The sequence below is a fragment of the Temnothorax nylanderi genome, unplaced genomic scaffold (genome assembly GCF_030848795.1).
Source record: "Temnothorax nylanderi isolate EJ_2023f unplaced genomic scaffold, tnyl_v1.0 TNYL_tig0135_pilon, whole genome shotgun sequence".
NCBI classification, from domain to species: Eukaryota; Metazoa; Arthropoda; class Insecta; order Hymenoptera; family Formicidae; genus Temnothorax; species Temnothorax nylanderi.
The window spans coordinates 37430-64254 of NW_027249197.1; the positions used below are offsets into that span (position 1 = coordinate 37430).

The 26825-nt window shown below is 32.7% G+C and overlaps 2 protein-coding genes across 4 annotated transcripts; one reads left to right on the forward strand and one right to left on the reverse strand.

Moving 5' to 3' along the window:
* Nucleotides 1–702: 702 nt before the first annotated feature.
* On the reverse strand, nucleotides 703–19366 carry LOC139776998 (uncharacterized). 3 transcript variants are annotated; one of them, XM_071714129.1, is made up of 9 exons: nucleotides 19016–19366; nucleotides 7509–7952; nucleotides 5364–7168; nucleotides 4609–5094; nucleotides 3411–3561; nucleotides 2882–3306; nucleotides 2115–2481; nucleotides 1678–2005; nucleotides 703–1602 (listed from the first exon to the last, which is right to left on the reverse strand). In XM_071714129.1, the coding sequence occupies exons 1-9, from the start codon at nucleotides 19140–19142 to the stop codon at nucleotides 1347–1349; spliced, it is 4389 nt and encodes a 1462-aa protein (XP_071570230.1). In that variant the 5' UTR covers nucleotides 19143–19366; the 3' UTR covers nucleotides 703–1346. The 3 variants fall into 3 exon arrangements, with proteins under 3 accessions (XP_071570230.1, XP_071570229.1, XP_071570231.1); XM_071714128.1 differs by having other exon boundaries at nucleotides 3411–3588; XM_071714130.1 differs by lacking the exon at nucleotides 19016–19366 and adding an exon at nucleotides 18639–18726 and having other exon boundaries at nucleotides 3411–3588.
* On the forward strand, nucleotides 8406–18297 carry LOC139776999 (uncharacterized). The gene is made up of 11 exons (XM_071714131.1): nucleotides 8406–9488; nucleotides 10615–10697; nucleotides 11744–11835; nucleotides 11900–12046; nucleotides 12180–12312; nucleotides 13200–13412; nucleotides 15977–16086; nucleotides 16191–16795; nucleotides 17235–17391; nucleotides 17590–17719; nucleotides 17817–18297. Exons 1-11 carry the CDS (start codon nucleotides 9187–9189, stop codon nucleotides 18179–18181), a joined length of 2337 nt encoding a protein of 778 aa, XP_071570232.1. The 5' UTR covers nucleotides 8406–9186; the 3' UTR covers nucleotides 18182–18297.
* Nucleotides 19367–26825: the final 7459 nt, after the last annotated feature.

The following is a 26825-nucleotide window of genomic DNA, read 5'->3' on the forward strand; positions in this document are numbered from 1 at the left end:
CGCGCAATTATAGCGTATGCGGGTCACCGTGAAACGTTTTCGACCGAAAATTCCACATCGAAAGATTTGAAGGAAACATATTTCAAAGTCAGTCCGGCTAGATGGTGAGGATATAAAATAGCAGTCGATCAGCGACGTCAACTTTACGGATCGTGCCCACAGCGGCCACAGTTGCATGTCGAAAGCGTCGGCCGTGCCTTTCGGAGCCGCCGAGAAGCCACGAAGTACCGCGAAAAACTTAGTTTTGCGAGGACGATAAATCATCTTGAAATTCGCCGGGGCTGACAGGCATGTAGTTTTACGAGGGCCTGCACGCAAAATGCAAAGCAGTCTCGAACCTGGTGGGCTTGCACCGCAATTAATTAGCGTTTCGTGATAGCCGTGCATGTGCCGAAGCGTTCTCTTTTTTTTTCTAGCCCTGCTAAAGCTGCTTGCGCGATAAGGTGACGCCATATTCGCTGATCCGATTGAACATGTAACACCATTTTAAAGAACATATCGGCACTGCCTGACTGCACGATGTTGAGATTACTGAAGTTGAAGTTTCTCCATAATTCTCTCACGTGTCGCTATACATACCAGACATGAACTTGAAATTAATACTATTAATATCAATTAAAATACCTAACGTTATTTGATAGCACAAGGCTAAATCTATAATTAAATTATATGAGGGAATGATATATATAATTGACAGTAATATAAAAGAATACAGTAATTTATTAAAATACGCGCGTACATAAGGATCAAAATCGGTATGTTCATTATTCGTTCAAGCAGATTATAAAAGTTTATATAATCTACTATATCTTTATCCGACTAAATTGTAAATCGTGTGTACACACGTTATTCCAATTGCACGTTCTCATTTCCATATCTTTCTTCTCTAGTTAACATTCCAGTACATATTTTCGATCATACAACCACACACAGCCTAAGTATCAATAATACATATGAATATGCAAATGAACGCAAATTGCAGTGGAAAATTACCGATCATTCCTACGTACCAAAAAATCGAAATATTATTTACATCATTTTGTATCTAATAACTAATTCGCTACAAATTAAAGTTTGTCCGAAAAATTGATTACATATAGGCCAATTTTGTGCAATTCATATTTATATATAGTTAAATAGTGTTTTAATAAAATTTACAGATAGTAGAAAAACACTGTAAAATACAAAAGTTTAATTTTTCTGCATTGCGTCTTCTTTTTTAACGTCAGGCGCAATGTCAACCTAATTGTTCCATTTTTTAAAATATTGATTAGAAGTAAAATTAATTATTGTTTCAGTACAAATTAATCTCGCAGCAAATAATTATGCGAAAAATATTCTACCGATCAGGATTTCGGTACAAAACCAGTCTTAGGCGGTGGACCAACAGATTTACTGGACATTGGCACTGTAGGGTCTACGCCTATATCAAGCGATGTTCCTACATTACTTGCACTAGGTGACAGGGTAGATAAATTCAAAGATGGAGAAGGAGATACTCTCTCAATTGACATTGACTGCTGAGGAAGTTGCGCGTCGGTTTGAATACCCCTAGTTCCATATATTTCCTTCAATATCAAAAGCATAGTATCTTCGGATTCCCTGAAACAAATTAAATTATAAATCAGTAGTGTGCATATAATGCAAAATGTTTCTCGCAAGGGATATACGACTTACCAATAACAGATATGGCTTGTAAGAGCAAAAATATATTCATTAATATATTCGAAAGGCGCTTCTTGAAGAACGTAATCTATTCTTCGACCACCGTTAAGTCTTCCAATTTTTAAATCGGCACCGCTATCGTCGTTGTTATGTTGATCCAGTACGCTCGGCGGGTTGTGTAACTGTTCCTCGACAACTTGATCGATTTCGCGTTCCAGTGCTTGGTTGTCTGGTTTGTGAAATAAGACTAGTTGATAGACAGAGTTCCACGTGTGTCTCACGGAATCGATTAATTTTTGTTTCAAATCCGCTCCGACACGTGCCATCGTTTCCTTTAATTCTGTAAGTCATAAATCTTAATAAGCACACAAGTTCAATTTAATTGCTTATAAATTATTAATAAAAATTATTACGTGAGCATTCTAGAGAAATCAACTAGTTGTATTCACCTAAATGCATTCTCTTCCTGCCTTTATGATGCGGTATCAGCATAGGTCGGTAATTGCAGGCTTCAGGATTAATTAATGATTCCACTCGATAAGCTACCGGATCAAACGGATGAAAGATGTTGAAGAAAGCCGGACAAGTAGGCAGAGTGAAATTTTCTCCGAGAGTGTCAATGCCTCGGACCGTTACGAACATGCCAATCGGACTGCCGAGAGCAAAGAAGGCACACGGGTGAAAATTGAGTTGCGGATAATGTATGTAAGGTTGGCCTGTTCCTGCAGCCCCCATTACATAGCTAACTCTTCTACTAAGACGCTTCTTAATAACGGCCGCGGGCATTGGCTCAATAAGCCCAATACTGTCATTTTCCTGCAATTGCAATAAAGATTTTATTGCCTAAATATTAAAAATGCAAAGTATTCAAATTATTTATAAGATAAATTAATTATAAGATTGAGTGATAAGATATATAGGTAAAGGTGGACAATGAAAAATATAAAGAACAAGGAACAGATATTAGCGATTAGGAATAAGAAGTCAGGAATAAAACTGGTGTAGCATTGATACACGGTTTCCAATAGGTTAAAAATCTATTGCCTATGTTATTCCCTGTTTCTGTTGCCTGTGTTTTTTTTATTGTGCATCCAGTTTTATTCCTGATTCCTTAGTCCTAATCGCTAATATCTGTTCTTTGTTCCTTATATTTTTGATTGTGCAGGAGCCTTTATAATCCCTTTTATTCCCTTATATTTCTTTTATCACTACTCACTTCATCATTGTTCGTATCGTCTTCATCTTCTTTCTCGGATTTTTGATGGCACAATAGATCGAACATGATTAAACTACCCAATGAATGACCGCCTAAGTATACTCCTCCATCAAAGATAGGATTTCTTTCTTTGAATAGTGCGTGCAATCTGTTCATCTCACTTCCGACTGTTTGCATAATAGTTTGACAATATATCGGACTAGTATAGAAAAGTATGTCCAGCAAAGTATCGTTAGTAAAATGTCGCAGTTTCGGAATACTTTCCAACGTGATAGCTTGCAATTTCTTATCAATTCCCGTATCGGAATGAAGTGTTGTATGCCAGGAGATCGGTAATACTTCTATTCTATTTACAACTCCTTGTTCGCAAGCAGTACGATAATGTGATTGCACCAATTGGAACGATATACTTCGGAATTCTTCAACTGTAATAAAAAATTTACGTAAACATTAATATCACAATTTGAATTTTATAAATATAACGGTAACTAATTTATTTTCAATTAATATTATATTTTTCACAACTTACCAACTTCTTCTACAGTGCGAAACTTCAGATCGCAAACGCTACCGATACCGTGAACGAGAAATAGAAGGTGATCTACTTTCTCCGGTTCACCTTCATCTATATTGAATTCGTCGACTCCTCTTTTAACAACTTTCGGTCTACTTGCAGAACCCTGTAAATATGTACTGTCCTCTGAAGCCTGTAGAAATTAGGACTCACCATGTCAAACAGAACCATGCGTGCAATGTTAAAAAACCATATTTATTTTAAATAATAAACGTAATTTATAGGAGAAAATAAGATATTTAAATAATAAGATATTTAAATAATAGCAGCAATGATGCTCTGCAAAATAAATGAAAGATGTGCTAATAAAGTGTTCATGATATTGTTATGTGTATTATTTACATATTGGTACGTTCTCTGTTACAAACAGTAAGATTATAAGAAAAATAAAATTGTCCGTAAATTTGTGGTTTTTTTTTCATCGAGAGAACTAAAACGGAAAATCCCGGGCATTGAAGATTAAAAATTATAACTTACAAGTTAAAATAAATTTACAGAGATACATTTATTCTAATTTATTAGTTATAAATATTTATCTTTATATTATTATTTATAATTAATTTTTTTAATTCGTGTACTTTTAAAGAAAAGATAAATAAATCTTTGATAAAGAAAATATAATATTATTATGTGTTGTTTTTAATTACATATACATATAAATCAAAAGCTGTGTATATAAAGCTCAATAATTTTAAAATTAACAATATGTAGTGTTGTTACATAAAACTAAAATAACTTAATTGCAAATTGAGTTATATTATATGTGAATATAAATGATGTGAAATGATGTGAAGCAAAGCATTTTTAATAAGATTGCATTATAAAGAGCATAATATTTATTTTATTTTAAAGATATATACAAAATAAAGTTTATTTACATTAAAACAAACTATAATATTTAAATAGTATTAACATTTTTTTAAAATAATAAAAGAATAAAATCATGTAACATTTGTGCAATTAAACATTGCACTTTAATTCTTTTGTTAAATTGTTTAATTTATTTTCAAAACAAAACTTTTATAATTAAGTTTTAATTAAATATTATATGCACAAAATATACACTCCTTTATTTATTATCAAACTTTATTTGCTATTCAATTTGTTATATATGATTACATATAATGTTACATCACTAGACTGTGTTACTTACAGTGTTATTTCCCCAAGATCCTGTCGCATCGGGAGAAGTCGGTTGTAGATAATGAACCTGCGCTGTAGCGCTATGGAAGATAATATATTCTCCATTATTTAATTCAACTCTTCGGTTCCAAGTGTTCGACAAACATGCTAGTTTGAATTCGTCCTCAAGTTTCGCAGCAGTGTTCTCATTATAAGGGACGTATTTCGCTTCAGCTGCTTCCTTGAAAAACCAGGAACATCGCCTAACTTCGGTAGATGTTCCAGTCCAGTAGACGGGTGCTCTTTGACGACGTAAGATGTCAACATCGTAACGACCGCCATCAGTAGCCACCGTGGTTTCAGGCGTAATGTCGCTCGAATTATGAGCTTCTTCTAGCTTTAAGCTGTCCTGCATGGAGAATGGCAGCCATAGTGTTTTGCTCTCCACCTCTTTGCGGTAAAACCAGTGGTGATATACTGATCTGTATTGCATTCGTTTGTCAGAAGATCCAGAGGCCTAAAAATATTCTTTGTGTAATTCTCTGTATAGCACTATATAGTTATATTTCAGACAATTAAGAATAAATAAATCATAACTTAATAATTTTATATATTAATATAAATACAAGTTTAAATATGTGTAAAATTGTATTAAGAAAAATAAATATGAGTTAATTAGATGAAGAAAAATAATTGATCATTAATATCTTGCATTTAATTATAAAATTTTGTAAATATTTTTGCGTAATTTTATAAATGATGAAAAACATGGAATGTAATCCTTACCAAATTTTGAAAACTCGGTGGCACGGTATCTGGTGTGATGCGATTAATTGGCGAATTAACTGACATTTGAACAGGACTAAGTGTGGCTGATCCCGTCGGTTCAGGTACTGACGTTGCCACCGAGACAGCAGGCGAGGGATATGCGGTATTATTTTCAGGAATAGCGTAGGGCTGTTGCAGTCCGCTGCTACTTCCGTAAAACGGTGGATTTTGATATGATTGCTGTTGAGGAGAACGTTGGTCGTACGTATGTGGAAAAGTCAATTGATTAGGCAGTTCATTCGCGAATTGGGCAGGATTGTAAAATACCGGCGCTGATTGTTGGATGGGAGCAGAGTATACCGGTTGGTTGGGCGCGGTATATACCGGCTGGCTAGGTGCAACGTTCAACACCTGCGATTGAGAAGATTGATCAGCATTCCAAAACGGTACGTGAGAAGCCGGTGAATCGATCGCTGTAGAACTAAATGCGAAATGTTCTTGAGCTTCCTGCGGATTATTTGTCACGTTAATTACTGGTTGTCCAAATGAAGAATTTGTACTTCTTTCTTGAGACGAGAAACTCGAGAGCTGATTCGGTTTCGCTGATTCAAAGAACGCGCTTTCTGATTGTTCCGTTGGTTTCGGTAAGTTGTAGAAATCGGCGGAAGGAGAAACTTTCTGCGGAAGTTGAACGGGCGATACGTAGTTTAAGCTCGACTTTTGCTCTGCAGGCTTGTCTGTATAAAAGGTGGAGCTTGGCACAGATACTGATTGCACTTGATAATGCTGTTTAGGCGGATGTACGTTCGACTTAGCCGCTTGGAGATCCGTTACAATCGGACTGTTATCAGTGGTATGTATTTCCGGGCGGATCACAGATTGCGCCGCTGGCTCTCGCCCAAGAAACACGTCACTCCATGTGTCACTTCCAGGTTGAGCGGCTTTCCCTTGTACATCATTCAGCTTCGCCTCGTGTGACTTATCGATTATCTCATTTGTGGCCTTTAGCGCGTCGCTTTGCGACTCGAAAGATTTCACTAATTCGGTAGTGACGCTGGATGCAATTTCGACAACTTCCGAGGAAGCTTCGGAGGTTGCTGCGCGAGAAGAATTTTCTTGCTGTTCCGCAAGTAAATGTTCTAATTTCTCCGTTACCTTGGCTGCCGATATTGGCGTAAATGTGGCCTTGGTTTCCTCGGGTATCAATGTCGGTTTATACACAGATTCTGGGGTCGTCCCGAGGGTACCGCCTTTCGAAAATTCCGGCGGCGAGTTTAGATTAGGGTTCTTAAGCACAGCTATTTCTTTGTCGAAATTAGATGTAAATGTCGATGGTAAATCCCGGTTTACATAAGGAGCGAAGCCGGGAAATGAGACGTTCGCCGGAGTGTTCTGCGGCGTTGCTGGCTCCAATACTCGTACAGGTATCGGTCTAGACGATGATGAAGGAAATTGCGCGGACACGGAAGAACTTTCGAAAAATGGATTTTGATTTGTAGACGTTACAGACGAGTTGTACGACGTTCCTGTTGTGACTGGACTGGATCGAAATGAATTATGGAGAGAGCTATTTCGCGATAGCTGCTCAGACGTTGGAAGTTGTTCGGGCAAAGAACTGGTCTGCTGTACATTAGAATTGTTGCCCTGCACCAATCCCTCCGATTTATACGGATTCAAAATAGTTGGTGGTGCGGATATATGTTGAGCCGGTAAGAACGACTGTAATGCTGGATTCGGATATGGCTTTGCGTTGTTAGATGTTAGATCAGGCGGTGGTGCATACTTCAAGCGTCGTTGGTTACCAAGTCGATAAGAAACGGGCGCTTTAACAAGAAATAATAATTGTTTGTGATTAAATAATATACTTGAAACATTATTACATACGTAACATCATTGCATACATAGTAGAAAAATAAACATCAAATAAAAATGAATTATACATGCGTGTATAAATAACACGTATAAACATAAATTAAAATTAAAATTGACCTTAGAGTTTATTAAGATTCCTTGGAATTGCGTTATATTAAAATTCTATACATCAAATGACTTATTGTGTTACATAAAGTAAGAATTTAAAATTTGTTCCTAAAATTATGTTCATATTTATTAAAATGCGATTTTATTAGTTATAAAATTTTAATCATAATTTCAAGTATTTACCATAACCGGGTTGAGCTACACTGGGTGGAGCTACGGGCTGAGAAGGGTTGGGTACAGTGGGACCGAAAGCAGCAAATCCTGACAAGTTTGTACTTCGAGAATCCTGAGGATTAATTGCTAAGAATCCTGGTATTTCCGACTGAGAACCTTGGTATCCTTGCGGCTTTATGTAAGGATTAGGTTCGTGCGTCGTTCCGCTAGTGTTCTCGGGTATCTGACTTATTTGCGGTTCCAAGGAATCAGATTTAATTGATGACAACGACAGGTTCGGTAGAGAAGAGAGAATCGATGTGAGATATCCTGATTTTACTGGCTGATTCGCCGTGTCCTTGTTTTCTTTCGGCTGAAATGATGCATTCGTGAGAGAAACCTCGTTCGTCCTTGATGGGGATTGAGATTTGATATTAGCCGGCTCTTGTCTTATGAAATTGTCGAGCTCAGGATCTGAAAAAAGATTACTGTTTACTTACTTAATCTAAAAATGTCAGACAATACTTTATAATATGTTAAAGATATTTTTCTTGTATTTTTTTGTTTAAAAGCGTTATTTCTAGTACAATTTATATGATTTTAAATATATTTGCTCAGAATACTCGAAATATGTAAAAGTATGTAATTTTATACTTCTACTATTATTAAACATTTTGCAATATAAAGATTGAGAAAGATATTGAAGAAAACAATTTTATAACGAAAATAAATGTCTACGTAATATGACTTTAATATTAAATTATTTTTTGATAGAATAAATGTTTTTTTTCTTTTTTTTTACAAATTTAGGCTAAGTTTTCAGAAGTAAATACGTCACTTAATAACTCTTAAGTAATCAGATATAACAATGTGTTCATAAAATATTTCTTTCGACTGGAATTCTCCTGCAGATTATTCACGAATTGTCAATATTGAACAGGATACAATGAACGCAAGACCAATGGCGAAGATAATGCGGACAATGAGGATTATTCTTACTCTCTTATGTAGTTGATTATGATAGTTGATTATGAGTATTTTGATGGACTTTGAATTACCAATGTTTTTGTGATGACACATGATTTATTTATATGAATCACCTCTATTCACGTAAGAGTTAATTACAATTATTAATAATAATGTTTGTTGCATAAAATAAGAAATTTATGAGTTTTCTTTATTATAAATACACAATTGATTACGATAGATTTTCAATCATTTCTTCTCGATAAATTTCAATAAAATGATAGAAAACAATAAATTACTATATAAGAATTCTATCGTATGCCAACGATTGATTTCGCCTTCAACAAAGAATGGAAGAAAATGATAAAAAACGAAAACATTTCTTTCGGAAACTAAAATGTGAAACGATAAGATATAGGATAACGTAGGTTATATAGGATATGAAACGATAAGATTTTTTGCAAATCGTATCGGTTCCTATCGTTTTCTATCAATTTTTTTAAATCCAGAGATGGTATTTAATGTAATACACAAGTATCGTGTATCAAAGTTTGCTCATAACGAGACACCTACGATTGTGCAACAACGTTAACGCCCAGATTTACTTTTGCGTTCATGTTATCGTCAATGTAACCGAAGACATGTTACCTCTCTGTAAACTTACGGGAACGAAACTTTATAAGTAAGCCGCACATTTTTGTGTCGAGTCTTTCGTTTGAGGTTTTCCTTGCGACCATACAATATGGAATTACGTGCGTTCCGACTTTTTGTGACGTGCTACCTAACTTGCATTCTATGCAGAAATGCAATCGGTGGATCAACAATCGCTAAAGTTTTCCCGTCAATTAATAACATTTTTGAATCGGATGTTGCGAGAATGTCTGAGAGAGGCAATACGCAAATCGAGCGATCAATCGAGACAGAAACAAGACCAGATGGAATTACTTTGAAGAATGATTGGCTTAAGCTTGAAACTCCAATTGTGCAGGATCTATCGATGAAGACGAGAAACTTGAACGATTTTAAAATAGCAGAATGTTCTAGGTATGTTATTAATTTACACAGTATACAGAAAAAAAGGAATATTCTTGATTTGAAAATATCTTTAGTTTCAACGTTGGAAAAGTTGGAAATCTTGAAAAGAGATTATATTGCGTTAAACGAAGAAAACTTTCTTTAATGAAGTCATTATATAGTTCAACCAAGAAAAAAAATGTTGAAATAAAAAGTTGATATTCTTATAAGAAGATGTAGATTGTTTCGTATATACGCAAGATTACTATAATCTTCTTATAAGAATTTCAACATTTTAACTTTTTATTTTAACATTTTTTTCTTGGTTGAACTATATGTATAATGAGTTCATTCACGCAAGTTTTCTTCGTTTAACGCAATATAATCTCATTTCAAGATTATATATTCTTGCGTATATATGAGTATAAACACTGTTGATTTGACACTTCTTTTTTTTCTGTGTATAATAAAGATTTATGCAATCCAATATAGATAAACCAACGTACGATTTCATCTTCCAATCATCGTGGTTCTTCTTCTTCCTGAGAGCCTTTTTGGGAAAGTTTTGCGATTATTTTACTCCCCCTCTTTGACCCTATATATGGAGGGGTAAAAACCACAGTGGTGTAAGTCAAATTTTTTAAAATATTTCCTCGTGTGCATAGAATGGCATAGATGCAATCTGTACAATATATAAATTGCATTTATGCACACGAGAAAATATTTTTAAAAATTTGACTTACACCACTGCGGTTTTTACCCCTCCATATATACATATATATATAATACACATACACGCATGTGCTTTATAATGCGTAATTACAGCCATTACATCTACATTAGCAATATCACGAAGAAGGAAAGCCCTGTGTTGGAGGAGATTATAGGTTTATCCTCAAACTCAAATATCCCGCTCTTCTATTTCTTATTTATGAGGAATTGTGTGATGGAATAAATATTATCTGAAAATTTCACCACACATCAAATTTATGTAAAAATCGTAGTAAATGTATCGATACAATTTTTATAATATTTATCATGTTCCAATCGCTTGTGATTATATTTTCAACACATAAACGTATGCAAAAGAAAAAAAAGTATTTCTAAAAAATCGATATTTTTTTAAATAAAAGACGTAAAATATTTTTGTTAAAAGGTACTGTATAGAACAATTGGGAACTGGCAAAGGTTTTGAAGATATTAATCTTGTTTTGTCATTCGCCGATCAGAATGGAGAAGGTAATAATTTTAATGTAGCGTAAATAATGTAATGCAATCTAACGTAAATGAACTTTTTGTTATTAATAGGCCTGTTCTTTTTAGCTGAACTTCATGAACGGTTCATCTTTCTTCTTTTTCTTTTCACGTTAGACAGAAAAAGAAAAAATATGAACCGTGGAAGCAGTTCAGCTAAATAGAACAGACTTATAGTTACTGACATTGTTTCTCTTGTTCAATTAAATACTGACGTAAATAGTTTATACAAATTACGCTGAAATTGCCAATTATTAATTTCTAACCGCACATCCTGATAGTTGATGACGCATAATTAAATATTATCTGAAATTTTCAAGATAAGACTACAAATAACATGACGTAGATTGATAACAGTAACAGGAACCTTATTAGTCATATGCTAAATAACTACATGTTCTGCAAATCGATTTAAGAAGTATATTTAAGCCAATAATCGTTAATATGTGTATCAAAATTATTAATGTATCAAATGTACATTACAAAACTACATTATAAGCATTACTATCTAAATCTGAATCAGTGAATAGTCACTAATATCCTCGCTAATATCAGTGTAAAGTATGCCACTGATTCGAATCAGTGACATACTTTACACTGATATCAGTGACTATTTACTGATTTAACAGTATACTATTCACTGATTCAGATTTAGAGAGTACATACAAGAAACGGTTTATTAAATTTTTTTTACATTTTAAAGATTATTAAGACACAAATGTATATTTAAAATATACAAAATTTAAAGTAAATCCAAAATACAAAATTAAAGTAAATTATATAAAAATGTTACGAGTAAAATTATTTACAGAATACACACACAGCATATTAGATAAGATATTTTATAAAATTTAAATATATTTGTTTGTAAAAAAGTTTAAAGAATATGAAGAAAACTAGGCAAAAACTAACTAATAATATTATTCAAACGTTGTTTAATATAGATAAACATTTAATACATATAAATTTTGAAAGCAATAATCTAAGGAAGCTTTACATGATTGCAATAATTATTTTTTATGTTATTTTAGATTATTTTTCTTTAGAAAATAGTTCAAACTTAAGAATATCAAGACATGTATCTATCAATGATACAAATTCAACAATCTTAGACTACTGCGAAGTAAGTTATTTTGTAGATATCTCGTAAATCTCAATAAATATTATTTCATATTTAACATTTATAGATCTATCTTAATTTTGATTGTGACATCGCAAACATAGAAAGAAATTTGGTTATTCGAAACGACGAATTTTACTCGAATTCAAAACTTAGTCGACAAAACATCGAGATATTCAAAAATTATTTTTCGAATACTATCCCAAAATTTTCGGTAAGTTATAAATTAATATTTCTACATTAAAAAGAAGAATAAAAGAGAAAAATAATTAATTAAATATATATGTTTAATTAATTAAATCATTAGTTAAATATATATATATATATATATATATAATTTTTTTAAGAAATTAGTGCATAGGATTAATTTGAGTGGATATACTGAAACTAACTTTCAAACTGATACCAATGTAACTGGAATTGCAATCAACATTTTGGGAAATCTTACGCGTGCAGTTCTGATAACACCTATGTATACAAGTGAGTAATTCTTCTTTCTTTATACTTTTAAATATTTAAAAAAATCTTTTTTATTTAGAGAATATTTTCATCCAAATTATTTTATACAAGAAAGATTTGACGATCAACTTTATATATAATACGCTCTAAACAATTTCTCACATTTGATCATTTGACGTTTAGGATACCAGTAAAGTCATGGTATAATAACTAAGCAATGCAACGATCGATATCGAATATTACGTTCCAGTAGCATGATTCTGAACATATATGTATGGTATCGATAGTTGCGATATAACCAAGAATATATTGTTTATTATAACACATGATTAACTAAATTAATTAATATAATGTAAACATGCTTATTATTCTTGTCATTAATACGGTGATGAATTCGATATATTCTATATTGCAATTCCTTCTACTTAAAAAATAATTGTTATGTAAAAAAATATTATCAAAAACGTGAAACAAATTGCAGATTATATTACATTAATTCTTTCATTTATACGCGCATTTTTTCTATTAATAGATCAATTCAATCATACATGTATATATAGGATTACTCTGTCGTTACACTCGGTTTCGTTTAACCTTCATACATCAAGGACAGTATCGACCGGGTGATTCCTTCCTATTCATTACGTCGCACTAACAATAAGTAATTATGTCACACAAGAATTAGTTTCTGCATTCTTTCATTGATTTATAAAGTTTTTCTAATTTTAACCAATACACGGTATATACTTCACACACGAAATTCTTATAATCAATAAGTTCAGAACAATGCAAGAGAATATTTTATCGCCAAATTGCGATTCTTTCATTGTCAATCAATTTGTCTTACCGTTCAAACCAATGAGATGTTTAATTCAGGAATAATTTTCACTTCCAATGCACTTTAACAGACAGAGTAGAAAGACCAAGAATAGTGATGTCATTGGGAAGTACATACAACACGAAAGGGGTGGCTATCGGCGCGCGCAACCTTCCGGATAGATGGTGCCTGAAGCTAACGGGGGTGGAAAATTCAAAATACAAATTCGACGTGACTGCTTACTACGGGGCAAATGAGGAAGATAATATGAAGGATGATATTATTGACCCTAACTTCACGAGTGGTAAGCGGAATTGCAATGCGTGGTGCAATCATGTGGCGATTTAACAGCGTACAAAAAATAAAAGCTTATTTTTTACACATAAATGCATTTATAAAAAAATTATATTTAACACATTCACTGCCAAGCATATTTTACATGACTTTTCGTTCACACCAATTGAATTATTTTCTGTTAAGAAGAACAATCAAACATTTAATTTATAATAGTAAATTTATATAGTATTGAATTGCATAAAAATATAATACATGACATATTTATTTGACTTGATCATCCCATAACGGTCACCGATGACCGACAAAACGTAAACGGAAAGTACAGTGTCGGTTACCAGTGACCATCATAACGGTGAATATGTTAAAGTATTACGCGTATTCATTTTTATACACAGACTATACCATATAAATTTTACAGTATACACGAATCGCTGTACAGATTTTCTGCGAAGATTTAGAATTTAGTTCATATGTGTGTACAGTAGATCTTCCATATGACACGGGTTCGTATATAACACAACGAAAACATTTTAATATTTGTTTGTTTTAAAGTAAAGTAAAAAATATTTTACATCTTTAATATTTATTTTACATTTTTTTTACAATAAATTCTTATATCTTTTATAAATATGTGTTTCCATATACATTGCAACATATCTGTATTACACGAGTCACATATATAGATATAATCCGTGTATGTGACTGGTGTAATACGGATGTATTCATATAACACGGAACGTATTTCCCCGTGTTATACGGGAATCTACTGTATATGTGTATCAATACTGATTTATTAATTGTGAAGCTCTTGATATGAAATAACTAAAACTGTCTTACACATCAAGGTTATATTTTATAATTTATTTTATAACTTAGGGGAGAGTGGGGTAATTGAGAACGGCGGATAATTGGGAACAGCTAGGATAAGTAATACATACCCCCGCACTACACCGTCCCGAACCTATTCAACGGCTGCATGCAGCAATTACCCCACTCTCCCCTACTAGTCAATCCATAACCAAACAAATTTCAAAATAGAATAACGATAATTTGAAGATATTGTTGAGCTAAAATTAAGTAAATCTCATAGTGCAAAATAGCAATTGTGCTTCAAAAGAAAGAAACAAATGAGTTACATACCAACATTACTTCATAATTAAACGTAGAATCGTACAGAAGTACAAATTAAAAGAAACGTTTCACAGCTTTATCACGGTCACACAATGCTCGAAAAGATTCATATATTGTCACATATATATATGCGCTGCTTCGCATAAATCATGTTTTCATTTTTTTCGTAATAAAAACAAAGTAGGATCACTCACTCTTATCTTTGCGCGGGTAAGTCCCAGTTTCACAAGTGTCGGTTAACTTGTAACCTTAGATTAACTTACTTTTCGTCTCTTTCTAAGGGGGACGTTAGATTCGCGCACTCTCGCGCAACTTCCAACTTCCTCTTAACACGGCAGCCGTCTGACAACTACCAATCCGTTAGTTTCTGGCTCGCGGATACCCGAGATTGCGCAATTTACTCGCTGCTCTTTGGCCACGAATATCTGTCTCTCTCTCTCTCTCCCCCCCTCTCTCTGTCTCTTTTTTATTTTTACTCGATTCACACTCTGACGCACGTCAGCTCGCACACACTGAGAAAAAAATACTGTTGCTTCAATTAAATGTGGAATCCCGGGGTGCCAGAAACATAAATAGTTGATTCAATTGTATAAATAGTTGATTCAATATTTAAATAGTTGATTCAATATTTGAATTATTAAAACGACTACACTATAGTTGAATCAACTATTTATACAATTGAATCAACTATTTATGTTTCTGGCACCCCGGGATTCCACATTTAATTGAAGTAACAGTATTTTTTTCTCAGTGCAGGAAGTAAAGTGATCTCGGAAAATTGCTTGTTTTGTTTTTCAATACAATGTTTAGAATGCAACTGGCTAGACGCTAGAAGAAGCGATTATTTCCGATCGTAAAAAGACATGTAGTCAAAAATATTGCTTAGAATAGAGGTTTGAACAACGACTCTCTCGCGACCATTGAATTTCTCGAAACGACGTCAATGCTATTATTATCTGCAATTCTATTTTTAATTGATCTACCCGGTATATCTGTTTTTCTTCTTATCATGCATTTTAGTAAAATTAACCACTGTTTTGAAATGACCCATTAATATTTCAAGTACCTAGTTCTTTCGCATGAGTTTTTAGAGTTCTATTGACATAGTTTTAATTTTGTGTTTTTACAGTTTTTAATTACAGTTTTCTTTACTTCCTGTATCTAACAAATGTATAATTATATTCCAATAATAAAGATCTATTATTTTCAGTTTTATTGACAAAGAAAGTTAAAAAGAGTCTCACAATCGGATCTTTTACGCGTCTAAATAATGAAATTGAATAACCTTATAAAAAAATGTTACTTTTGTCGTTTGACATACAGCACAATTTTTTAGGAATCAATAATACATATTATTTATGCGATCGGATAACGTATAAAAAATATGCTATAACATATATATATAGATTATTGTAAATTTTTATTTATTGTTTTCCCTAGGGATCAATAAAAATGAGAATATGTATGAGATATTAGATGAAAAACGTATCACAACACAAAACAAAGAATCGGCTATAATTAACAAAACTAAACTCAATGAATTAAACCAAGTAAGTTAATAAATAAAATTTATCAATTACGACATTTTATGTAACATGCAATTATAATTATTTGAGTATATTTTTATGTAATTATTAAAATTGTTATTTTATAGGAAACTCTCAAAAACACTTACAAAAATAATAATAGCGATTCACTTTTAATAAGTCCCACAATAAATAGAAAGCAAAAATTCATATTTGAAAGATCAGCAGAAATTATGGATTCAAGAAGAAATAATGACGAAATAATGGCAGATGATTTTTCTGATATATCACTCTCCTCGCGTGAATCTACTGCAACAATTGATAAAAACATTATCAATTTTGTTCTACATAACAATTCCTTGACGAGTTACGGTGAATTTAAAATTTTACCAAATGTGTCAAATATCAAGGAGCAGAAAATTCAATCGCGATCATCAGAAGTTGCATCGTTAAATGAAGATATCGATGCGAAGATGATATCCGTCAGTGATACCGTACCAATGCAAATAGCGGAGACAAATAGCGATGAAAGTGAATTTTCAAAAATTAACGAGGAACCTTTCGAAAGAAGAAAGATAATGCTAGAATTGAACCCTAATAGTAAACTGATTGCTGCACCAGGAACAACCCACAGAATTTTTTTTGATGCGATGAATAATTGTGCGCTGCCGGTGAGATACGTAATACGAGCGAGAAGTTCACCATTTAGAATCTACAATATTCAACCAATGTAGTAAGTAAATCACTTATTGTTAGTAAAACTAAATGAAATAAAGATTAATTTTTTAGAATCTAATTAAATAGCTTTATAACGAATTAAATATTAATTTCGACTCTTATTTAAGTTTTTCTCATTAATGTATGTTAACTATTGAAACTACTAAATGAAAATGCACGTCTGTTTATGCAATTCCCACGTCACGCTGGCAAGCGTAACCTCAACATTTCAGGAAGAGTGTATAAACAACATTTACGGATTATATTATAGATAGAACCATAAATGTTGTTTGTTCACTTTTATTCAAATGTCGTAGATTATTCGACATGGTAAAAATTGTATTAAAGGCTACATGATAAATACGTTGAGGAAATTTCGAAATCACATGAAAGCTAATATCGCTATTTACTACGAATACGTTTATAAATTTGTACGTTTATAAATTTGCCAATAGCATGTGGCTGTATCCAAGGCAGACAAACCGGGTAGCTGTAGATATTCTTGTACCATCGGGTAGCCAAGATACTGTCAATACGCTTACAGTGGAGATCGTTGGTACGGAAATTTCGGAGAAAACAGTATATGTTTACGTTCAAAATGCATTTTCTAAGGTACATATAAAAGAAATAATTAATTATTACAGAAATTTTTTCTTTACGAATTCTTTGACACACATTTAGAAATGGAAATTAGAAAAATAATATAAAATTAATTATACTCAATATAACGTTCTAGTCTTACATTTGTATATTTCCTGTTTATTATTACTATATAGATTCTATATTATTTGTGACTTTGTTTGCATTTAGACCTTTGATACAAATGTAAAGCCAAAAATTGAGTATTCGTTTAATAGCAACTGCGCCGGTAAGCAGAGCAAAGATCGTTGTGAAAAGACATTTTGGAGCGCTGATATAACTGCCGAAGCTTATGACTTAGGTAATCAATGGATTATGTAATAGTACAAATGAGTATATGATAGACATAGTAGTAAGAACTTTTGTATAACTGAATCACTCACAACTTCTCTATACAGGTTTGAAGCGTGTAATATCAATTCCGAGTGGGATATATCCACGTAGTAAATATATAAGTGGCACGAAGGATCGTATAACGTTTTATTATTTGTCAACATGCTGCACAACAACAGCTGTAATTACAGCGATAGACGTATTTGAAAATCAGCATACTCGTACTATCAACGTAAACGAATGGGACAATCTAGAACAAGGAGAAATAGCAGCTATCGTACTTGGTGCGCTACTACTTCTTTTTCTTATAATACTTCTCGTTATTGCAATAGTTTATTGTGTTCGTAAAAGGAACAGTCACGATCTACCTTACACACAAAGATATGGATCTAGACAGCCTCCCCAGCGATCCGAAAGAACAAGCTTTTAATAATGCTTGTAGGAATCAACTAATGCCATTACTATAACCAACCATATTATAAAAACTGTAAATGGAACTGCCGATGTATTATTCACAATGTGTATATAAATAAAGTATTTAATTAATTCCTGTGTAAAATCAAATTGATGCTATAAGCACTATGGAGTAATGTGTATGACTTATACGTCCATATATAAAATTAAAAACACAAGATACTAAAGAACTCATCACTTTCTCAATTTTCCAGATAAATCACTCAAGCAATTATTAAAGAACACAGCATATTCTCTACACTACACACTTGCTTGATAGACTTTTCAATGGTATGCATTTTGTAGCTTTTGCAAGTTTATCTATGCAATTTTGTTAGAATGAACTTTTATCGTTTAAAGCGTCTTTTATAGTTTAATTGCAGACGAATTTATGCATGGTCGCAGAAAAAGCATACGTAAAAAAACTATCTTACACGATATCGGTTGTATCATTATGACTTCTGTGCATATGTTTTATGTAACTCTGAAAACTGTCTAGGTTGGCTTAGGAAATACGAACATTCCATACTGGAGTCAGGGACTTTCATCGCACAGTCTTTTTCTCTGTATTGCCGACAGAGTAAAGGATGATGGAACAACAGATGTTAGCCTACGAGTGCATTCTGGTCAGATACAAAAGCGCTGGGGAGATCAAACAGCGAAATAAAGTAAACGGAGCAAGAGATTGCTCCTCATGAAGCTTATTCCGGAATCGATCCATTAGCCAATTCTCCGTGTCGTTAGGTCATACAATATGCAAAATTTGCAGACTCCTGTGCCCCGCCCACAATTTTTCGTTGAATAAACTCACCGTCTCGGAGCACGGCTGGTGTCGCGGGTGTGACTGGTACCAGCAATGTGTTCTCCGCGTCGAAAGCAAAGCCCGGACCAGCGGCGGACAACAACGGATTTTTCACTTTACGCGATGTGCCGTTCATGTTCACTGCGATGTCGAAGCTAACACCGTTTGCGATGGCACTGACATTAGAGGGTGTTTACCCTTTACAAGAAAAAACAATCACCTGAACTGTATATTTTCAATTCCTTCTATGAAATATAAAGCTGCACGATCTTATCGTCCACGTAAGCACGTGCCTATCAGTGCCTATCGCAGCAACTTGACAGTGAGAACCAACGCACCTATTCCGTGAGCTTACTGGAACGTAATTTTCTCGAGACTTCATCGATAGGAAGTTTTGCGCGTCACCAATTTTACATTGGTATCGTAGCTTCGATATGTGTTGAAGATGGCGCTAAAGTCCGTCATATTTACATCAGTTTGTATAACTGGTTGTAAAAAAAAAAAAACATGTTCAAGTCAATACTATGCACTGAAAATGAAGTCTTATCGATTTTTTATAAATATAGAATTATTAACAGAAAATAACGTACAGCAGGACTGTATGACACTTAAACAAATTATAATATTACACAAAATAATGATAACAAAATTCAATGTTGCATTAAACAGATTCTACATTAATAATTACAATAATTATTATTTTTTACGTATAATTTTGTTATTTATTTGCATGTTTCTTAAGAGATTGCATCAAACGATTAACACTTTTAGCACTTTACTCTTCTTTCTCTTCTTGTTAGTGGATTTTTGATCATCTGAATCGCAATATTACAATTTAGCATTTCGCTCACAATTTACTACTGTTGATAGGAATAAGAAAATAACTAAAAGGAAAGTAAAATCTTATTTTAGACAAAGAGGATGTTCATTGGAAAAGGTAACGAACCTGATTGGCTAAGCCATATTGTGATCACCCTGTCTAGCGTGAAGTATATATTTCATCCTAGAGTATATACGCAAGAGCAAACAGTATATATAGGAATAACTTTTTTATGGAATATACTAAAACCTTTTTATTTTACTTCTTTATATAAATGTAAAATATCAAAAATTTCACGTTAATAGTTATATAAAAAATATAGGGTATTTTAGTGTTTCCAACCCTTAAATTTGTTCAGAACTCAGCATTCTTGTTACATCCTTTCAATTATTTCTTATCTTTATGGTAATATAATATTATAGAAATATTGTGTAACAGTATATCAAACACAACGTGTTTAATAAAAACACGACAAACTCTTAGAAATATTAATATAAAATAATACTAAATTACTTTTAGGAAATAATATTTTTTTAACTATATATTTTCACCAACTATAGTTAAAATTATTCAAAGCCATTTGTCATCATTAATTATTAAAACTGTTAAACAAAGCTATATAGATATGTGAACTTAGCAACCATTGATAATCGCAGTCTCTGTTTTGTCGGTAGCTAGCCTTGATGGAAACTTCAGCTGTGTCTAGGTTAGATTGTAGAAATATAATTATTTTATTCGCGATTCTTTATTTAAAATAACATCAATCTTCTCATTAAAAAGCAGAAAATTAAACACTTATATTAAATTTTAACGAATCTATAATTATTAAATTATATACAAACAAATAAATTATAATTTCTTTTAAAAACCATTACTTAATAATTATGTACAATAACGTGCATAATGCTTTAAAATGATTTTTTTTATCAGAATGACAAAGTTTGCATCTAATAATAAATATATTAATAAATGCCTATTGTGATTATATTGTTTTAAAAATTATCGCGTATAACTACAAAACGTTTTATAATATTTTTAATTATGTACGAAAAAATATATATTTGTTTTGAAATATATTCAACTCTTAATTTACATTGCATTTAATTACATCACTTCTTTAGTATAAGTATACGATAGTTACGTTTATGATATTTGCAATTTATTAGATTTGCACATAATCTTTGATGGCATACGAACAATTAAGAGAAAATATAGTATAACGCATATAGATGAAGAATTTCTGTTGGTTATCTTCTTCCGTCTAATATGTTCAAAATAATATTTCAAAAAGATACAGTTTGATCACATTGATGATTACGTTTCGGTTGTATTGGTCCTCATTAATCGAGAATTATTTTAATCAACGTGCTTTGACTTCCGTAGGCTCATATCGCAAAAGATTAAACACCGGAATCCGATTTCCGATTTAATCCTTTTTGGCAAGAGCTTACACGAAGATGAAGGCATTAAAACTTCAAAGCGCGGCGTGTAATTAGCAGCATGTGATACAAGTGCTATAGATTTGCATGTCCCTTATATGCCAAGCGAAATTTTAACCCTTTGCGCACTCATGCCTTTCCTAGCAATCCGATTTTATCAACAGGTTAATCCTTAAGAATATAATTCTTGAAAAGAATACAGTTAGTAAATTTATTTATTATTGTTTAAAGCAAACCATTTACAGAGAATAAATTCTTTCTCTAATTTATCATTATTTTTATCTAGTTCAATTTTAAAATAATTATTTGAAAACAGTGTATTTTAAAAATTTTATATATATATTTAACAGAGTATATCAGTTTGTATATTTCACTAAAATTTAACATATTTTAAGATTAAATTTGTATTACCTCTACAAAAGATAAATGTCTCAAATAATTCTGTTCCAGAAATTAAAACATTAAAAACATTAAGGAATTTAAAACTATTTATATATTGTTATACATTACGCGAAGAAGAAAAAAATATTAATAAATTTGAACAATACTTGTATAAATGTTACTTAAAATCGAGGTAAAGCAATGTATTAGCAATAATGCTACTCTTTTATAGACACATAGCTCATACACCAGTCACGAAATTACGACACGCATAGGGTCGGCAAAAAAATAATATTCTTTGACCCCATGTCGTTAGTCGCAGATGACATCTCTAAATATCGCTCGGTCGTGCATCCCTGTCCGCTAATCTATCTAATCTGCCCCAAAATGAAATAGTTGCGATTCTTTCGATGGCACCCTTTAGATGCATGTTAGTGGGAGAAAACACTTGACCCGACTAGGAAGGGTGGCCTCTGAAGTGGTTTACAACAGGGGGATTATATTTGGGACAAAGTGATTGTCAGGGTACGATCATCGTCTCTCTAACTGGTCGTTTTAGCATGTCCTTCGAGCCTTTAAAAATCGACTTTTTTAAGCGCTTTATTTATAGTTCTTCCGAAATAGTTCTTTTTTCAGAAATATGTATCATTGACTACAATTATTAATAATATGTAAACAATTAAGTTACAAATTACCATATATGTCAATCTCTTTAAAACAAAATCTAACCAAGGACTATCCATCATCGTTCCATATGAGATACTCATAAAAGTGCCAGCTACCTTTTAACGAGAATTCTCCATAAAAGTTTTATAGAAAAAAATTTCCTTTCTTATATGTGCATTAATTTAATGCAAATTATTAAATATTATCTTGTATGATTTTATAATAACAAATATTTCTACGTACTTTATTATTAGTACGTAATTACTAAAGTACACATTTCTCCATCCCAACAAAGTATTCGCTCTGTAAGTCACTAAATTCCATCAAATTCTTTCGGTGAAAATATAAATCTGAAAATATCAAATATTACGTATATACATAGATATGTATGTGCAACGACGTTTCACGAATATATCACATGCCTGCGCGAACAATACGAGTCGCAGCGTTCCTCCCTCTTTTCGCTTTTTTGACTCACCTACGCATCTCCACGCCCCCCCTCCCCCCCGCGTTCCTCTGGGTATCCAGGCAGAACGAGGGCGGCGCGGCGGCGTAGAAAGCAACGGGGATAGGGTGCTGACTTTTATTACTCCGTCTGATGTTATGAATGCGACCTGTTCGCAGCCCCTCGAGCGTACGTTTCCCTTCCGTCGTACGTCCTGCATAGCGGTTATGCTTTTTACGGCATGTATATTCGTGGTCATGATTAGTGACAGCTACGAACGCGCGTGCACACAATCCCCATTTAGCCAAATACCAAACATCCCCTAAATCTCGATTATTCGCCGCAAGAATATGAGTTGCAGATTATACTTGTAAGCAACGTTATATTTATATTGCATTTATCTGTGGCAACACAATTAGAGAAAATTTTTTCTTAATTTTAATAAGAATTTTTTAATTCCAGATTTCCATTTTATTTAAATTTTTTATCAAATAATACAGAATTTTTACTATCTCTTAAAATTTTAAACATTTTGCTTCTTTTGATATCAATATTATTTAATTATTTTTTCATAATTTTATTGTATCATATAAATAGGAAATTGAAGATAATGTAAAGCCAATTTTATTGTAATATTTTAGGTACAACAATGTACTTACTGCGGTATTTAGGACAATGTTTAAAAAGTATGGACATATCATCCATACACATTTATAGCCAATTAGCCATAAATAGACGGATATTCGTAAAATGTCATATTATTTTTTTGTATCATTTTTTGAGGAATTTCGATGGTACGTTTTAATTTCCATAAAAGCTGAACAAAATCACAAGCACCACTTTAGTTATATGTATGAAAACATTTATCTTTATCCTTCAATATTTAAATTAATACGTTTATAAATACAAATAATCATGACATGTTTCTACATAAAATTATTTAACAACTTCATTATCATTGGTATATATAATTATATAAGATATTATTTAATAAAACTTGTACTTTATCATAGCATTTATACATAATTGAGTTATATCCTATACAACGTATGACACTTTATGATGACTTTATTTTAAAATACGAGTAAATTAATTGTAATCAGGTATTTGAAATATTCATGATTTCGATACCGTTTATATCCATTGCTAATTAATATGTGAATAAGATAAACGCTATATATTAAATTGTAAAATTGTTACTACAGTCGTGAATATGAGGATGATCATCGAAAGTTACGATATCAATGATGACTTCAAATGTGCAGGTGCAGCCACTGCTAGACACAGGCTAATCGTTACGAAAATATTTGTACGCTTCACCCTTCACCCCTTAATAACGCGGTTGTCGCTCATGCTCCTGATCGATGCGAAACACCCGCATCTGGGAAGAATATTGCAATCATCAGTTGCAGCCAGTCGTTTCGCCGCGTAATAAATTACACTCGACCATTCGTTGTCATGTCCGCAATGCTAATTAGATGCTGAAACGGGCTACAAACGTTCGAGATTTCTGTAATCCTTGAACTGTTTTGCAAAGCATTTTGTCCCTTAATTGTATTGTGCGATATATGCTGAGATCGTTGAAATTAACTGACAATTAATTGCAAACAATTTCATTTTTATTAACTTAATTTTTATGTTCGCATGTTTAATTATTAATTTTTTTAAATTTATCCTTAAGAAAGAACGTTAAAACATATTGTTTATTAAATTCTAATTATTTATGTTAGAACAATTAATTTTTATGGTAACATAAGCCATTAAGTCTACATTATATTAATTATTATTTATCATTAAAGAGAGAATCAGTGCATGAATTTGAACTTGTATATGCGAATTGCAGATTCCGGAGATTGCGCATTTGATAACAATCTAATGGAGGAATAAAGTGAAGATCACGTGTTTCGAATGTAGGAATGCTCTTTGATCTTGTCAGGAGATCACGCACGATAGTGCTCAAATCAAATATATTTTTCAGCGTGTTATCTATTGGTATTATTAATATTATTTTATACACTTTTATTGCTAATATAAATTTCTTTCTTGCATTAAACTGAATTATAATCATTTGTCAAATATTTTTAAGTTACTTTAAGAATATTTATCTTATTATTTTATTTATGTAACTTTAAAATTTTTAATAAAAGAAATAGAATTTTCTATATTTATTAAAAAATGCATTATTTTTAATTTTTCGTTTAATATGTTATAATTAACTCAATAATAAAATGCATATTATAATACGTGTAATAGTGTAATCGTTGATTCCATCAGGACAAATATTCGAGAAAGGAGTGAGTTGTGAAAATATGGAAATTTGGAGAGTCGGTGGCCGGTGATGCGCGTGCAAATGGCGAAACGATGCTGGATATACATCCACGTACACATCACACTGACGATTTTAATATCCGCGAATGATAAACAAAGTGGTATCTAACGAAGTGGATAGAGGCGCGCCGTAATAAAATTTGCGTTGCGCTTCGTCGTGACCGAGTCGAGGGGAAAACACCACGAGCGGTTTCCTCCGATTTCAATTACCCCGAGCGACTGGTGTATATGGATGCCTGTTTGAGTAAAAACGCGAAAGGCTGAGGGAAACGTCGAGAGTCGCTTTGCAATACCAATTTGTCATTCGGTCGACCGGAATATTGAAATCTGCTTCGCCATATTTCTGAATGTCTTGAAATATACTCCAGCAATATTGCGTTTTTTCAGAATCTTTAGTAATAACGCCATTTTAATTCTGTATATACATATAAAGTTTAGAGAATTTGCTACACTTAAACGTATATGTTTCGTTCTTTATTCTATCCGTTATTATTGCATAACGAGAAGTATATTGTGTCACCAATTATTACAAATAATATTTTTATATAAATTTAGTTATATAACATTGTTTGTGTAAATATTTCGAGTAATTATGTGCATGTTCTACAAATAAATTGATTAGCTTACAATATGTCCGAACCAACTTCAAAGATTTGCATACCACTTTAACTGAAGCAACGTAATTCGGTCGTTTTACTAAAGTGCTCATGCGTTTATATGAATTTCGTCCGTCAAAGAAGGTTCACGATTAAAACTGCGGTTAATCTCATCCAGCCCCCGCTCAGCCGCTCTCGTAACAGCCGCTCTTTAGCGTTGCTTGGTTTTATTCCACTAAAAAGCCCACCTGCGAGTGAAGGACGCAGAGAATAACGCAGAGAAGGAGGAAACAATTCAGTGAGAGAGGGAGAATGGTAAAAAGAGCAACAAATATAAGCAAAAGGGCAATGAGAGAGGCAAAGGCAGGGAGAGCTTGGAAGAGAAGAGATGCAAAGAAAAAGGAAAGACTAGGTACACAGTGAAAGCTGAGAGAGGACGGCATAAAAGAGATTTCTTTTATTATTTTGTCTACACACTTCACATAGAAAATGAAAATATTAATTTTGTAAAGCAGAAAAAAAACGGGCGATTAAGTAATCTAGAAAGATTTTCATAACGCTTAATTCATTCATTATGAGTTGTATATTTTATCTCGTTAATGTTCTATTTTTCTGCGCATAAACTGCACAGGATTTGTATGAATATAACGTAGGTTCGTGTCTTTATTTCATTGTTTATATTATAATAATACTAAATGCAGTCTTCGAAACACATAAGACAAACATATAAGCAGCGTCAGATTATTTAAACGTTGGTTAATTTTATAAAGGATTACAAACATTACAAACATACGCATTAATGAAACAAGTGTAAAATCCCGTGTGAAAGACTGCACGTATATGAGTGTAGTGATTTAGACAGAAAGATAAATATATGGAAAGTGCGATAAAGCAGATAGCAAGGCGGATAGATAGACGGACAGAGAGGGGGTGGTTAACGAGATAGGGCGATAGAGAGAGAACGAGCGAGTTTACTGGAGGTAGGGTGAGACCCCACAAAGGCAGTGGGGCTCTTTTGATTCGCGAGCTAATTGGAATGCCGCGGATGCCAACGACGATGGAGCAGGGGGTTGGGATACCCTACGCCGGAAAGTGGGGGCTGCAGGGCTCTTGCAAGTCCCGCTGTAACCGAGGGATAGGCGGA

Excerpts from the sequence above, each read along its gene's own strand:
- LOC139776999 (XM_071714131.1), top strand. The coding sequence starts at position 9,187 with ATGGAATTACGTGCGTTCCGACTTTTTGTGACGTGCTACCTAACTTGC. Across the intron at positions 9,489-10,614 it reads AAAATAGCAGAATGTTCTAG|GTACTGTATAGAACAATTGG; the intron begins GTATGTTATTAA and ends TTTTGTTAAAAG. Across the intron at positions 11,836-11,899 it reads CAATCTTAGACTACTGCGAA|ATCTATCTTAATTTTGATTG; the intron begins GTAAGTTATTTT and ends TAACATTTATAG.
- LOC139776998 (XM_071714128.1), bottom strand. The coding sequence starts at position 19,142 with ATGAACGGCACATCGCGTAAAGTGAAAAATCCGTTGTTGTCCGCCGCT. Across the intron at positions 7,953-19,015 it reads ACCAGCCGTGCTCCGAGACG|ATCCTGAGCTCGACAATTTC; the intron begins GTGAGTTTATTC and ends ATCTTTTTTCAG. Across the intron at positions 3,589-4,608 it reads GATCTTGGGGAAATAACACT|GCTTCAGAGGACAGTACATA; the intron begins GTAAGTAACACA and ends TAATTTCTACAG.